The sequence below is a fragment of the Eschscholzia californica genome, unplaced genomic scaffold, assembly GCF_041429995.1.
Source record: "Eschscholzia californica isolate CP2 unplaced genomic scaffold, dmEscCali1.0.p SCAF_6, whole genome shotgun sequence".
Taxonomy (NCBI): Eukaryota; Viridiplantae; Streptophyta; class Magnoliopsida; order Ranunculales; family Papaveraceae; genus Eschscholzia; species Eschscholzia californica.
The window spans coordinates 34,811,776-34,825,788 of record NW_028238483.1 but is presented as its reverse complement, the minus strand read 5'-3'; the positions used below and the strand labels follow the sequence as shown (position 1 = coordinate 34,825,788).

The following is a 14,013-nucleotide window of genomic DNA, read 5'->3' as shown; positions in this document are numbered from 1 at the left end:
TTGAAGATAACCTTACTACAATAATATTGTTTACAAATAGTACCAAACCAAAAGCAAAGAAGGACTACAAGTAAACAATTTTTAACGACTGAAGGACTAAAAACAATTAATTGTCTTGGACAAGGGCCGCTAACTCATGGGCCGTTGAGTTCTGGAACCGATTACAGTGGGTAATCTCTATCCGGTTCGTATTAAACCGTAATCTGAGTCGATGGATTTGGTTCTCCAATCTCCAAGGGACTACCGGATCAATGGCTGAGATGAGGTCTTGTAAAACCCTAGAATCTGTCTCCATGATATAAAAGGAGAGCCGCAGCTCCTCAGCTAGGTCAAGCCCCAACTCCACCGCCTCTGTCTCACTCTGTAATGGAGAACCCGAAATTATTCTCTTAGCTTTAGTTCCTTTTATATTGCCATCGGAATCCCTTGCTACTGCTGCACAAGAGGAACCTGTTTCTCTAAAGGAGCCATCACAGTTTATCTTGATGACACCCGGTGGTGGTGGATACCATTGAGTGGTCTGTAAGAGATCAAAATCATTATTAGTCAAAGCAAAATTAGGTACATACCTTAGTTCTTGTTGAATCGACCACCAACATCGATGTAGATCCGGATCTTTCAACTGGAAATAAGCTTCATTTCTTGTCTTCCACCAAAACCAGAGGAGGTATGAGTAAGTAAACCAAATCCTATTTCCTTGTTCCTTTTGTGAAAGAATATTTGATAGGCATTTATACGGATCTGTTTTTACATGTTGTAGATCATCCAAACCAGCTTTCATGATTAGGTTTTGGTAAAGAGGACAAGCCCCGAATAGATGGTAAGTAGTCTCTTCTACACCCAAGTCGCATAATCTGCAGATATTTGATTTTTCCGGTATTCTTTTGTGAATATTGCTTAATGTTGCCAATCCTTCATTTACTAGCCTCCAAATGAACATTTGAATTTTCGGTTGCATATGTTTCTGTTTCCAAAACTCTTTCCATGGGAATTCATAGGCTTCTCGTGATATTATGGGTAGTTCTTTTATTTGTGCATAAAATGATTTGGCCGAAAATTTCCCCGACTCCTTTGGTTTCCAAATAAGAACATCTTGTTTATTTACTTGGTTGATGCTAGTGTTGATGATTGCTTGTGCTTCTGTTTCATTGAACCACTCCTTAATGTTATCTTTATTCCAAGTTTTGTCTCCCTGCTTCATTAAATCAGATACTAGAGAAACATGATCAGGCAGATTAGTTAAGTAAGTTGGTTTATGACCTGGAATATCTAGCAGCCAAGGGTCTGTTCTAATATTAACTTGAGTTCCAGTACTAATGTTCCAAATAATATTATGTTGAATATACTTTTTGGTTTGTATCATTGCTTGCCAAAAAGGAGAAGTACCTTGTGGGATCTCATACGACCAAAAGTCCATGTTTCTAAGGTATTTAGAGCTCAAAAGCTTAACCCAGACCTCATTAGGTCTAGTGAGAAATCTCCAGGTCATATTAGCTATTAGGGACAGATTTACTTCTTGAATGGATCTGATTCCTAACCCACCTTTATGCTTAGGGGACGAAATTATATCCCAATTGATAAAATGTAGTTTTTTAGCATTAGTGTTATGCCCCCACCAAAAACATCGTTCAATTTTCTCCAGTTGGTTGACAACATGTTTAGGGATAAGTTGAAAACTACATGTGTATGTGCAAAAAGAGGCTAAGATGGACTTAATGAGAACAGTCCTACCAGCTTGAGATGTGAATTTATGTTTCCAACCTGCTAATGTATTATTGAACTTATCTGTAAGCCAATATAAGTTTGGATTCTATTATCTTTTTTGAGTACGAGGGCTCCCAAGTATTTCTCCATATCTGACATGAGGGGAGCTCTAAGCCTATTGATGAAGGAATCTTTGATGATTGAAGGCACACCTTTGCTAAAGTAAATAGATGATTTGGAAAAGTTTACCTGTTGTCCCGAGAAGGAGGAGTAATGTTCCATTATTTGAATAACTGCTTCTAAATTCTGTAAATTAGCCTTACCAAAAACAATAAGGTCGTCAGCAAAGAGGAGATGTGTAATCGAGGGGGCTGCTGAATTGACCTTATATCCTGTAAATGTACCCTTATCCTGATAATAATTAATAAGGAGAGAGAGAGACTGAGAGCATAGAATAAAAAGATAGGGCGACAATGGACAACCCTGTCTAAGGCCTCTAGAGGCCGAAAAATCGCCCACCACACTCCCATTAATTTGTATATTGAATCTTGACGTGGAAACACAACTCATGATTAAATCTAGCATGAGACCTGACAGACCAGTTGATTTTAAGACACTATGTAGAAACTCCCAGCTTATTCTGTCATAAGCTTTTGCCATGTCCATCTTGAGAGAGAAATTACCTTTTTTGGCTTTAGATGAATGCATGGAATGTAGGAGCTCTTTAGTGATAACAATATTGTCCATTATTTGCCTATTTGGAACGAAGGCATTTTGGTTCCATGTGATACACTCCTCCAGATACGGTCTAAGACGATTGGCTACTATTTTAGTGATGAATTTGTAGACCGAATTGCAGAGGGAAATTGGTCTGAACTCCGAGGCAGTACTCGGATTCCTGACCTTGGGAATTAAGGCTATGGTTGTGTAATTTAAGTGTGGATCTATCATACCTGTCGAGAAAGCATGCTGGATATACTGAATAAGATCCCGTCCGATTACCTCCCAATTGTGTTGAAAGAAAAAGCACGGCAATCCATCTGGTCCCGGACTCTTGATAGATCCCATTTCCATCACGACCGCCTTAATTTCCTCTTCTGATGGAATCCTTGAGATGTCTGCCAGTTGGTCAACCGAAAATACCTTATATGCATTCATGACCTCCAATGGAGGATCATCGACTCGGTCCCTAGTAAACAAATTCTGAAAAAACGAAATAAATTCATTAGCAATCTCATCTTTATTATTAGAAACTCTACCATTACTAAGTTTAAGTTCGTGAATTTTATTCTTTTGCTTTCTGGTCGACATAGCAATGTGGAAAGCTCTGGTATTTCGATCTCCGTTATGAACCCATTTGGATCGCGATCTCTGTTCTGCTCTAGTCCTTTGGAGATCCTCTAAGTATATTATTTCCTCTTGTATATTGCTTTCCGTATTTAATATCTCATCGGTTGGGTCGAGGTTCTGAATTTGTAGGAGTCTGGCCCTTAAAATGTGTAATCTGTTTTTAATGACCCCAAAAGCTCTCCTGCTCCATTTCTTGATAGTAGTTTTAACCATTTGCAGTTTGTCTAGAAAAGGGCCTGTCGTCTTGTTCCAATTTTCCTGAAAAAGAGAACCATATTGCTCATGTTTAGTCCAAAAAGTTTCAAATTTAGAAATGGTATTTAAGGGGTGGCCCTCCACTAAGAGTTTTAATAGTATAGGCGAATGATCGCTGTTATAACGAGGAAGATGGAAAACCCCAGCTTCCGGAAAGTAAGTCAACCAATTTGCGTCGCAAAGGACTCTATCTAGTCTCTCTTTAGTTATATGATGCTTAGCTTTATTATTAGTCCATGTATAAGCCGGGCCATTAAACCCCAAGTCTAGTAGGTTAGCATTACTAATGAACTGTTGGAACTGATGTAAGAAAGGAATATTTGGACTACCTCCAAATTTTTCTCTATGGTCCGAGAGAGCATTTAAGTCTCCAATGCAACAATAAGGGTTTGTAAGTCCCTGGATTCTAAGGAGCAAATTATTCCAAAAGATTGGTCTGTCCTGAATATTAGGAGGTCCATATATGCAAAGTAAATCCCAGGAATTAGACCCTTGGTCAGTAATAGAGGCATGAATAAGATTACAAGTGGAATAGATAATATCTAACTTTATATCGTCAGACCAATACAATAAGAGCCCACCACTCCGACCTGTGGATGGGACGACATAATAATTAACAAGATTAAAATTACGAAAACAGGGAAGAGGAATATATAGAGAAATTTTGGTTTCCGAAAGAAAAACCACGGATGGTTTTACTGAACCCAGGAACTGATTAAGGGTTACTTTTGTCGGGGTGTTCCCTAGCCCCCGACAATTCCATGCAAGAATATTCATTTTGCTGTCGGCATTGGGGTTGCCGATACCCTTTCATCTTTTTTCTCGTGTGATTGAATTCTACTAGTTCTTTTGAAATGCTTAGTTGCTCGGACATCTTCAATAGTCATGTCTACATCAACATAACTTGAGTTACTTGTTGAAGCATTCCTTGTAGCGACCTGTTGAAACAACGAATTGTCATGAATCTCCATTGGAACCGTGGCTTTAGGGACTCCTCGCTTTCTAGTCCTACAAAGATTAGACAACAAGTCACCAAAATTAGATTTGATGGTATAATCAAACTCCTGGTCCTGTTCGTCCTGATTTACAGATGAACTAGTGGTACGTTGCTGGTCTGAAATGCGATCGAGGCCAAAAGATTCTGCTTCCTTGATACGATTACGAGGTCCGATCGGTACTTTGAAGTCGTCATTATACTCCGGCTTCATGGCTTTAATGACTTTGATTCTGAGATCTTCAGACAGATCTTGTTTCAATAGGTCGTTGAAGGCAAGAATTGTGGAGCAAAACTTCATTGTGTGACCTGTAATACCACAAAATATACAAAACCTAGGCAGTTTTTCAATCTTTAAGGATATAGCAATAATTTTGGAATTTGAAAGTTTTAGATAAACAATTTGCTGGAGGGGTTTGAGAAGATTAAGTTCTATCTTGACCCTTCCAAACAAACTCCATTTGGAAGCCTCTTCTACTGTAGTAGGAATAAACTTTCCAATCGAATCCGCCAGTCGATTAACCACTGTACTATTAAGATGACTAGGAGGGATTCCATGCATTTGGACCCAAAACCAGGCCTTGTCAAACACATGATCTGCCGGCATGATTTCCGATGAACATTGCTGTAATACAATTAATTCATCTTGTATAACCCATGGGGCACTTTCCAGTGCCAAATCTAATTCAGTAGCCGTTGAGAACTTTATCAGAAAGACATTATCTTTGATTTCGATAAGGTTGAATTTGTTCGGCCCATGAATTACTCTGGAAAGTCTAGAGACTGCCTGGTTAATGTCGATTTTCTTTGAACTCTGTATCCACAGTACTCCGTTCTTCATAATGTCCATATCCCATGGAACTAAATCATGACCATCAACCGTGATTTGTACTCGTTCATTAGTAGTGAGTGCTGCGAATTGTTGTAGGAAATGGTTGCTTGGTTCAGCCATGAAACCGAAGGATGATACACTAAAACTAAAATCTAAAGAGACTAAATCTCAACAAATGACTCCTTAAGAGTGACAAGTTTGGAATTCCCGAGAGATAACCCTGAATTCGAGAAATAAATGGTAGAAAGGTGGCTGCTAACCACCCGTAACCGTCCCAAAAAGGGAAAAAGGTGGTGGTAACCGTCGACTATAACTGCCTGCACCGCTAGAACTGGTGGCCGGGAGGAAAAAAAACCTAGTTGCTCCGCTCGACTCCTTTTTTCCCGAAAGAATCCAACTTAGTACTTCAAGAATTCCACCACCTTTTTTTTTTAGTAAGGATGAGAATTGAGCCACAGAGCCCAGAACCTAATTGAGAATGTTTCGTCTGATAGGTTAATGAATTAGTTTGGAAACTCGAAAGTTGCACTATCTACCCGATGTCCCGATCCGTTTAATTTTATTTTCATGAGGCTTCGGCTCTACTTAAAAAAAAAAACTATTTGCGCCTTTTGTCCAAGTAGCAAGTCCGAGAAATAGGATGCTTTGATGAACAGAAAATCATAGGCACCCAGCCTCCCATGGGCCCAAACTTGTGTTTTCTACATGGGCTTCACCATTGTCTATCTATCAACTACCACTAAGTCATCTCTTAACAAAAAAAAAAAACTACCACTAAGTCGTTAATTATCTTCTCTCATCAAAAAAAGAAGTCGTTAATTATCTTTCATATCACGTCTTTAACAATTTTAGACTAGTTGCCCACCTAACGACCCCACCCTTACCTTAGGTGGTGGTTCTGCCGGCAGTCTTGGCGTCCCTTCTCAGCTAACTTCCCTCCAACCTCACCCACTATGTCCCCAAATCCGTAGGGTTCTTTTCTTTTTTCACAGCCTAATCATGCAGATTCCACCACCACCAACACCACTAACGGAACCTCCACTTTCCGACGAAATTAGGGTTTTGGAAATGGAATCCTCTCAAATACTTGACGAATCTTCAACTATTTGGGAATGGAACTCTCTTTTAGATTTCAACTTAGATGATCAATTAAACCTCTCATGGAGTCCTGAATATCAACCAATAGATCCATCACATAATCAACAATCTTCTGAATTATTGATTGAAGAACAATCAAATCGTGAATCAGATGGATCGGATAATAGTAAGATCCGAAAGAGAGATCCAAGATTGACTTGTGAGAATTTTTTAGCTGGGAGAATTCCTTGTTCATGTCCTGAAGTTGATGAGAAAGAGGAAGAAGAAGAAGTAGAAGTAGTTGGTGGACCAGGGAAGAAACGAGCTAAGACGATAGGTTCGGTGGTTGTTCGGTGCCAGGTACCTGGTTGTGAAGTTGATATTACTGAGTTAAAAGGGTATCACCGAAGACACAGAGTTTGCTTAGGTTGTGCAAATGCAACCTCTGTTTTTCTCGATGGAGAGTCTAAGCGATATTGTCAACAGTGCGGCAAGTATGTTAAAAACATCTTCTTCTTTTTTTCTCTTTTGTTTAATCTTGATTTTGAATTGAAGGATTTGTTTGATCTTGATGTAAAAATGCTTAATTTCGTTATAATTTTAGAAAAAAGCAAGTACATTTTGGGTACATATATTCGTAGAGGATTGATATCATTGTTACTGGGTTACGCGAAAACTTCAAATATATAAATGAGTATAAAGGGATTAAAGATGCAAAATGTTATGAATTTATGTCAAGTTATAGTGTCTTATGTTTGTTTAAGCCGGTCACATTCGCGTGCACTAAAGTAATTGGCTATGTTAAAACATGACATTTGACAAGTTCTTCGTTGCATGCAATTAGTTACATTACATTAACGCGACTTTCTTGCAACAAAAAAAAACACGACTTTGTATCATCTTTCATTAAAATATGTTGGGTTGTGAAAGGATATTTGTTTCATAACTTAGTCGTTAAAGCTCATTAACATTATTCCCATCTTGCCCTCCTAGTGTTCGTAAAAGGATCTATTATTTTTTCATTCTGCATTTGGCATCATGCTGATACCTCCCAAGTCGATTGGATGAAGTCTCCATTTGTCTTGACTCAACTCTCTTCTTTAATAGAAGACATCTGGATTCATCATATGAGATTGACTCAGTGGCAGCGAGTTTCCAACTGTTAGTCAATCATATGCGTTTCTATTTCCTCTGTCAATTGAGCATTTGGTATTACAGTTAGCAAGTTATGGAGTATTAAAGTGTTCATTTTGTTTTTTCTGGGTTCCATATATTTATCTTTATTGATGTTAATTAATTACTTTACCAACAGTTGATAAAAAAAAAATGTGTCGTATTAATAGAAGGCTCTCTGGTGGAAGCCGAGAAGAATGTTGGGCCATTGGCTCCTCTTTAGTTGATTCTAGATTTGGAGAAGTAGTTTCCGTACAACGTTATGTACTTATGTGTCAAAAGGTTTATGTTTGAAGTCATATTATTCGCTTCTAGTTTTTCACATTTCTTTCCTTCTGGTTCTTCTTCAGGAATATTACTTAGTAGTGAGAATCAAGTGTAAGTAAGCAACTTGTTCCCGTGGTTACTCACCTAGGTTTTTGTTGGTTGCTTATTTGCACTTCCAGGTTTCACATCTTGCCAGATTTTGATGAAGGTAAACGAAGTTGCAGAAGGAAATTAGAGCGCCACAATAAGAGGAGGCGGAGAAAATCAACGAACCCTAAAAGTATAGTTGAAAAGGAAACTCAAGGAACTGATAAAGAAGAGGAAACTCCCAGAGATATTCCTGCAGAACATCTAGATCGTGATGGTGAAGCAGGAAAAGGTATCATCAGGCTGCTACTGTATATTTTGTTCACAGACAAGGTTATCTGCGATATGTCTAAAATGCTATCGTTATTAAGAACCATAATAGTCAAGAGAGCTTGAAAGCAATTTAGCTTAAGAAGTCACCAATCATGGTTTGATAATTGCTTATTCAAAAATGTAATTCTATAAATTATGTAATTGGGACACTAGAAAGAATCTTTGTTATAGTAATGTGCACTGCCTTTTCCTTAGTTTTGACTTTTGTGGAAGATATATTAACCACTTGTGTTTTGGCAGCTGATACAGATAATTCACAGTTGAGCAGCCAGATGGTCAATGATGCAGCAGTGGAGACTGAAAATGGGCATGTTTCTCCGAGTTTCCCATTTCCCTGCTCCCAGGACATCCGAAGTGATAGTCTCTTAACATTCACAGCTTCTGGTGAAACCCAAAAGGAGCAGGGGAAAGATAATTCAGTACCAACTCTTTCTTCATCTCTCTGTGACAATAAGAGTACCTATTCATCTATGGTAGGTCTGAGTTGCATGCTATTTATCTTTTAGCGAACCATTAGTTCTGCTCTATTTTTATTTCTTAAGTATTAGTTTTGCTCTATGAATATTCTCTGTTTGGTTTAATAGTTTCTTGCTCGTTATAATGCATTGAAAGATCATTTCTGTGTAGTGTTCCACAGGTCGGATATCGTTCAAGCTTTACGATTGGAACCCTGCAGAATTTCCTAGACGTCTTCGGCACCAAGTATTTCCCTAAGCACTGTCATTGCATTTCTAGCATTAAATTAAGATTCTTTTGCAGTTTGGTTAATAGTTGCTTTGAATTTGTAGATATTCCAATGGTTGGCCAGCATGCCAGTTGAGTTGGAGGGATATATTCGTCCTGGCTGTACCATCTTGACTGTATTCATTGCTATGCCACGGTTTATGTGGGAGAAGGTATCAGTTCTGCTTGACGTTGATAATAATAATTTAACCTGGATGAATCTGTTCACAATAAAGAGTAATCTATCTGGATCTGAAAATATTTTAGGAGCATATGCTCAATAAGTCTGATCTTTAGCTGAAAGGAGGTTACTTATTAAAAGAGAGTCAAATTTTAGATGCTTTTGGTCCTTTTATTTAATTGAACTGCCATGCAATTTAGTACTATGTAAACGTAATGGTTATACACAAAATATTCATGTTCTTCCATGCTTTTAACATTCATCTTTGTTTTATATTTTAGTTTAGACTATACTCAGTGACGTGAAACCCCTGATTTCAGTTGTTTAGCATGTTCTAATGTAAATTTAAATTTGGTCTTTATTACTTACCTACTCAGGAAGTTCATTCAGTTCATATCTGTGGTTCTTGAACCGTTTTCCCTTACAGTTTACAATCTCTTAACCTCAAAATTTCTCTCTTGGGACAATGGGCAGTTATCTGAAGATGCTGCTTCATATATACATAAGTTTGTTGGTGCACCTGAAAGTATGCTGTTTGGAAGAGGCAACATGACTGTTTACTTAAATGACATGATTTTCCGTGTTCTTAAAGGTACATTAGCGTTGCAGAGTTTTATGGGTTTTTCTTGTTCCAACTTTAATGGTTTTTCTTTCTGCTTTGCAAACAATTTAACTATTATTATTTGGATATTCTTGAAAAAGTTATAGCAATTTTGAAGTCACTCCAATGCTTCGTCTATCTGAAGTTCTGAACCTTAAACTGTTCATTTGAAAATGTATATCGAAAAAGTTTAGAATAATTTATCTAGAAAATCCTTGTTATATAATATAAGAAGGATTTTCTCATCAATACAACGGATATTATTGCCGCCTGGCATGGAGTATAAAGAAAAATCAATACTGGAACAAAAAATTTAGCCTACTGTACCATAAGGATGTGTGGATCTCTTGTTCTTTTGCATCTTTTCTGGTTAATGCATAAACAACATACACATGTATTTTAGATTCCAGATTTAATATGAGTTTCTTTTTGGTTGTTTCTAAATAAAATTGCGATATGTCAGTCAGTCAGGGGGACATTAAGAGTGCATTCGATATTCTTCTTCATGTAAGAAAGTTAGAAACCAACTTTTGGGTTCATATTTAATTGTCTAACTGGAAAATGATTTTTTATTTATACAGTTAGGCATTTTCAACTATACTTTTGTATTTATGCAAGAGGTTGCCTTGTTTTCTTCTTTGAAAGAAATTTGACCTGCCATATTGAAGGAGCTGATATTTAAATGCTGGATCAATACATCCTACCTGTCGATTCCTAATTATTTATGGTTGATGTAGGTGGAGCTTCAGTGAGAGATGTGAAGGTGAAAATGCAGGCTCCTAGGCTTCACTATGTTCATCCTACTTGTTTTGAAGCTGGTAAACCTATGGAGTTTGTTGCTTGTGGCAGCAATCTGTTGCATCCTAAATTTCGGTACCATTCTAGTACCTCTCATTAACAATGCATACCAAGAAACTGGCAACTTTATAGTGTCCAATTTGTCATTTCTGATCCGTTTTAACTTATCTGCTGCTCCTTTTCTTATATTTCAAACAAATTATATGCAAAGCTAAGCATTTCTTTAAGTTGTTTTTTAAGAGTATCAACTCTTTCAGTGAATTACGTATTAACTCATATATATACACACATTTGTTTAGACTTGTAGTTTTCCATACTTGAAATGTTCAGTCTCAGGTTGTCCTAAAGAAAAGGGAATACGCGTAAAGGTCTCAGCTGTACTCCATGCATTCCATGATTATTAATCTTTAATAGGGTATTAGCATTTAGCAGTTAATATACTTATATTTCAGCCATGTTTTGTTAAATTCATTTCTAATAAAGGTCACATTTCTTTAATAGAAACCAAGATACTAGAAACGTAAGCTGATTGTGCACACTACTCTTATTTGACTAGATACTAAAGTTAGAGAAATGACAACTACCATTTGATTTTGACATAATGGATTCTATGGCAGGTTTCTTATATCTTTCAATGGAAGATATCTAGCATATAGTTATCGATTTGCAATTTACCATGGGGAGTCTGCATCATGCCATGGCAATGAAGCGAAGAAGGCCGACTGCTGTGATCATCAGATTTACAAGATATGTATTCCTAAGACTGAGCCGGGGCTATTAGGTCCTGCTTTTGTTGAGGTGGGTACCTGTCACAGCTTTGTTATTTTGTTTAGTGCATGGCTCAGATAAGGCATGTTTCAGTCTCTTGGCAAACTAGCTTATGATCACTTAGATGTTAACTTTAAAGTTTAAACTTGTTTTCAAATTAAAATTAAACTTTGTGGGGACACTGGTGAAGCCAGTTATCATTACGGAAGCTACAATCTTTTACTTGAGAAGGTAGATATATCAAAAGAAGAGGTCAACTTTATTTTTATTTCTTATAATTTATTATTACGCACACAAACTTTGTCTATGAAATCCAATCTATAACATTTTCTAATGTCCTAGTTTACAATTGTTAGTGACACACCGGCTCGAGTTCATGATGTTATACTGAATTAGTTTCTCTATCAGTTCATACCTCATTATGATTTTTTTTTTTTTGAGAAATCCACTAGGATCTAAGTCGTTTCAAGGCATTGATATAGCATGAAGATGTGATAAGCACGCTAACCGCCTAAGTTAAACCATTAATGAAAGAGGCCTAAAGCCCAACAACATGAAAGAGGCCTAAAGCCCGACAAACTTATTACATTATTTATACCTTTAATAACCCAAGTTCAATAAACCATGGATTCCACCTCCTCCGGGAATTGAACCTGGGACCTCAAGGGTTTTGGAGTTAATGTCAACACTTTCAACCACTTGGGCAAGCAAGTGTTGACCTCATTATGAATTTCGTGAGCAGAAACATTATAATTTTCACCAAATCTTCATATAAGCGTTATGTGCATGGCGACTGGATAAGTTGCAGTGCCCAGTTTAAATGTCTTAGTTTCTATTTTGTAGGTCGAGACAGAGTTTGGGTTGTCCAACTTCATTCCAATCGTCATTGCGGATAGTCCAACATGCTCAGAATTGCAGATGGTGCAAAATAAGTTCGACATATCACTCCGTCCAAAGATAGCTCATTATAGTCTTAATTCAATATCTGAGTCCTGTGAGATCTTTAAATCAAGGCAAAAATCTACTTCTGAAATTCTTTTAGATATTGCCTGGTTTCTCAAGGAGCGTAAGTTGGAGGATAAGATTTTGAGTTCCACTAACATTCGGAGACTGAATAGTTTATTGAGTTTTCTCATACATAACGATTCCATTATGATCTTGGAGAAAATATTAATATCTCTTAAGAATGTGATGGATGAGAAGCATCCATTCAAACCTATTAGTACTGAAAACGATGATGAGATGAGTCTATTTCAGAAATATATAGCTCATGCAAGAGAAATAGTCGATCAAAGAATTCAACACGATGGGAGAATAGTGCAACTTCCGACAAACCCATTTCCAGAGGGCGATTGTTTCACTCAAAACCATACCGCAAATGACCAGCTCTATGTTGTTTCAAGCAACTGTGAGGTGAGGTTTTCAGATCTGTCCTTCAAGTTTTTCAAAATGTTCATAAACTGGTTATTTCTTTTTCTGTTTTTACTACCATTTGGCTAGCCTTTTCTGTGCACAAAGTTTTCTCCTTATACTTGGGTAAATACAGAAGCAGAATATGGCGGAGTTAAGAATGGGGCCTGTCAATTGATATTCGAAAATACAAATTTTTGGCCTAACTCGTAACTCCACTTCGTTTTTCCCTGATAACGAATACGCGATCCAAATTTTCGACAGGTTGCAGTGGAGGAATCCATAGCTCCATATAGATCCGGGTTATTAGCCTGTTAGGAATGTAACGTTTGGTGCTTCTAATCAAAGTTTGTATTAATTCTTCTGTTATATCTTCTGAATACTAAGCAGGACATGGAGATGGCAATAGAGAAAAACTTGAATTTGATATCGAATCCAGTTTTTCTCGAGAAAAGTGAGACTATTCCCCTTTTAAATAGAGGGGTAGTCACGGACATGATGCAGAAAACCCAGCGAAGCAGATTTTCGAGTGCGATTACAAGTCCTCGTCCTTTGGTTCTTATAGTAGCCGTTGCTGCTCTATGTTCTGGAGCATGTGCCGTCCTATTCCATCCTCACAAGATTGGAGAATTTGCAATTTCAATACGTCGATGCTTGTTCGGGAACTCCAATTCTTGAAACAGATGTGAGCAGGAGTATATATTTGACCCCATAAATTGGACCAAAATGCTCACAAAGATCTGTACTATTGTTTCTGAAAGGAGAGACAACGATGTCTCATATATAGATTTCTGAAAGCATTCTTCTCGCCTGTAATTCAGATATACCGTGGAAAGTATGAAACTCCTGGTATTACGAAGGAGCGAAGAAAGTAGAACATGATTCATTCGAGCTAATCAATATAATGTAAACGGAGGTTTTGTTGTTAATTTATTGAATACGGTAATGATCATAATAATTTGGAGGCGGGGGGGGGGGGGGTACTTGTCTCCTTCAAACTGTAGTCAGTGTATGATCTCTTAAATATATATTCATCCTGAGCCCGGGATTCTGAATTGTTTTCTTAGTTCAAATCTTTTGAAGTGGATTATCTTGAGCTGCTGGATTCTCTACTTGTTGCAGTCATGGAGGCAAAAAAAAACTTTGTAAGTTCTAAAACTTTTCACTTACGATTCAGTCAATACAACATATATTCGTTAGGGTTGATAGCGACTTTGACATTTGTGCAGCATTACAAGATATATTTTGGGTTTTGTTTTCCCTTTTGCTAATGAATCGAGCATTTCTTCACTTTGGCAATAATAGTTAGTTGCAAGAGCTGGCGCGTTGACCCACTAGCATAGCATCTATTCCCTCGTAGTTCCCACTTTCTTATCATGAATTGAGAAGCATGCAAAAAACCCGGTATAACCACAAGGGAGGTCATAGGGACGCGTTCAACAGCTGCAGTTGAAATCCAA

At 37.4% G+C, this 14,013-nt stretch overlaps 2 protein-coding genes across 3 annotated transcripts; one reads left to right on the top strand and one right to left on the bottom strand.

Annotated features, from left to right (window-relative positions):
* Positions 1-106: 106 nt before the first annotated feature.
* LOC147534018 (uncharacterized) lies at positions 107-1,417 on the bottom strand. Its single transcript, XM_086650085.1, has one exon. It carries the CDS (start codon positions 1,415-1,417, stop codon positions 107-109), a length of 1,311 nt encoding a protein of 436 aa, XP_086506211.1.
* Positions 1,418-5,739: 4,322 nt separating this feature from the next.
* On the top strand, positions 5,740-13,608 carry LOC147534017 (squamosa promoter-binding-like protein 7). Of its 2 annotated transcripts, none has more exons than XM_086645355.1 (11): positions 5,740-5,878; positions 5,948-6,706; positions 7,832-8,031; positions 8,313-8,545; positions 8,700-8,774; positions 8,861-8,968; positions 9,451-9,568; positions 10,315-10,450; positions 10,993-11,173; positions 11,987-12,556; positions 12,944-13,608. In XM_086645355.1, exons 2-11 carry the CDS (start codon positions 6,135-6,137, stop codon positions 13,229-13,231), a joined length of 2,481 nt encoding a protein of 826 aa, XP_086501481.1. In that variant the 5' UTR covers positions 5,740-5,878; positions 5,948-6,134; the 3' UTR covers positions 13,232-13,608. The 2 variants fall into 2 exon arrangements, with proteins under 2 accessions (XP_086501481.1, XP_086501480.1); XM_086645354.1 differs by having other exon boundaries at positions 5,783-5,878; positions 5,945-6,706.
* The last annotated feature ends 405 nt before the right edge of the window (positions 13,609-14,013 follow it).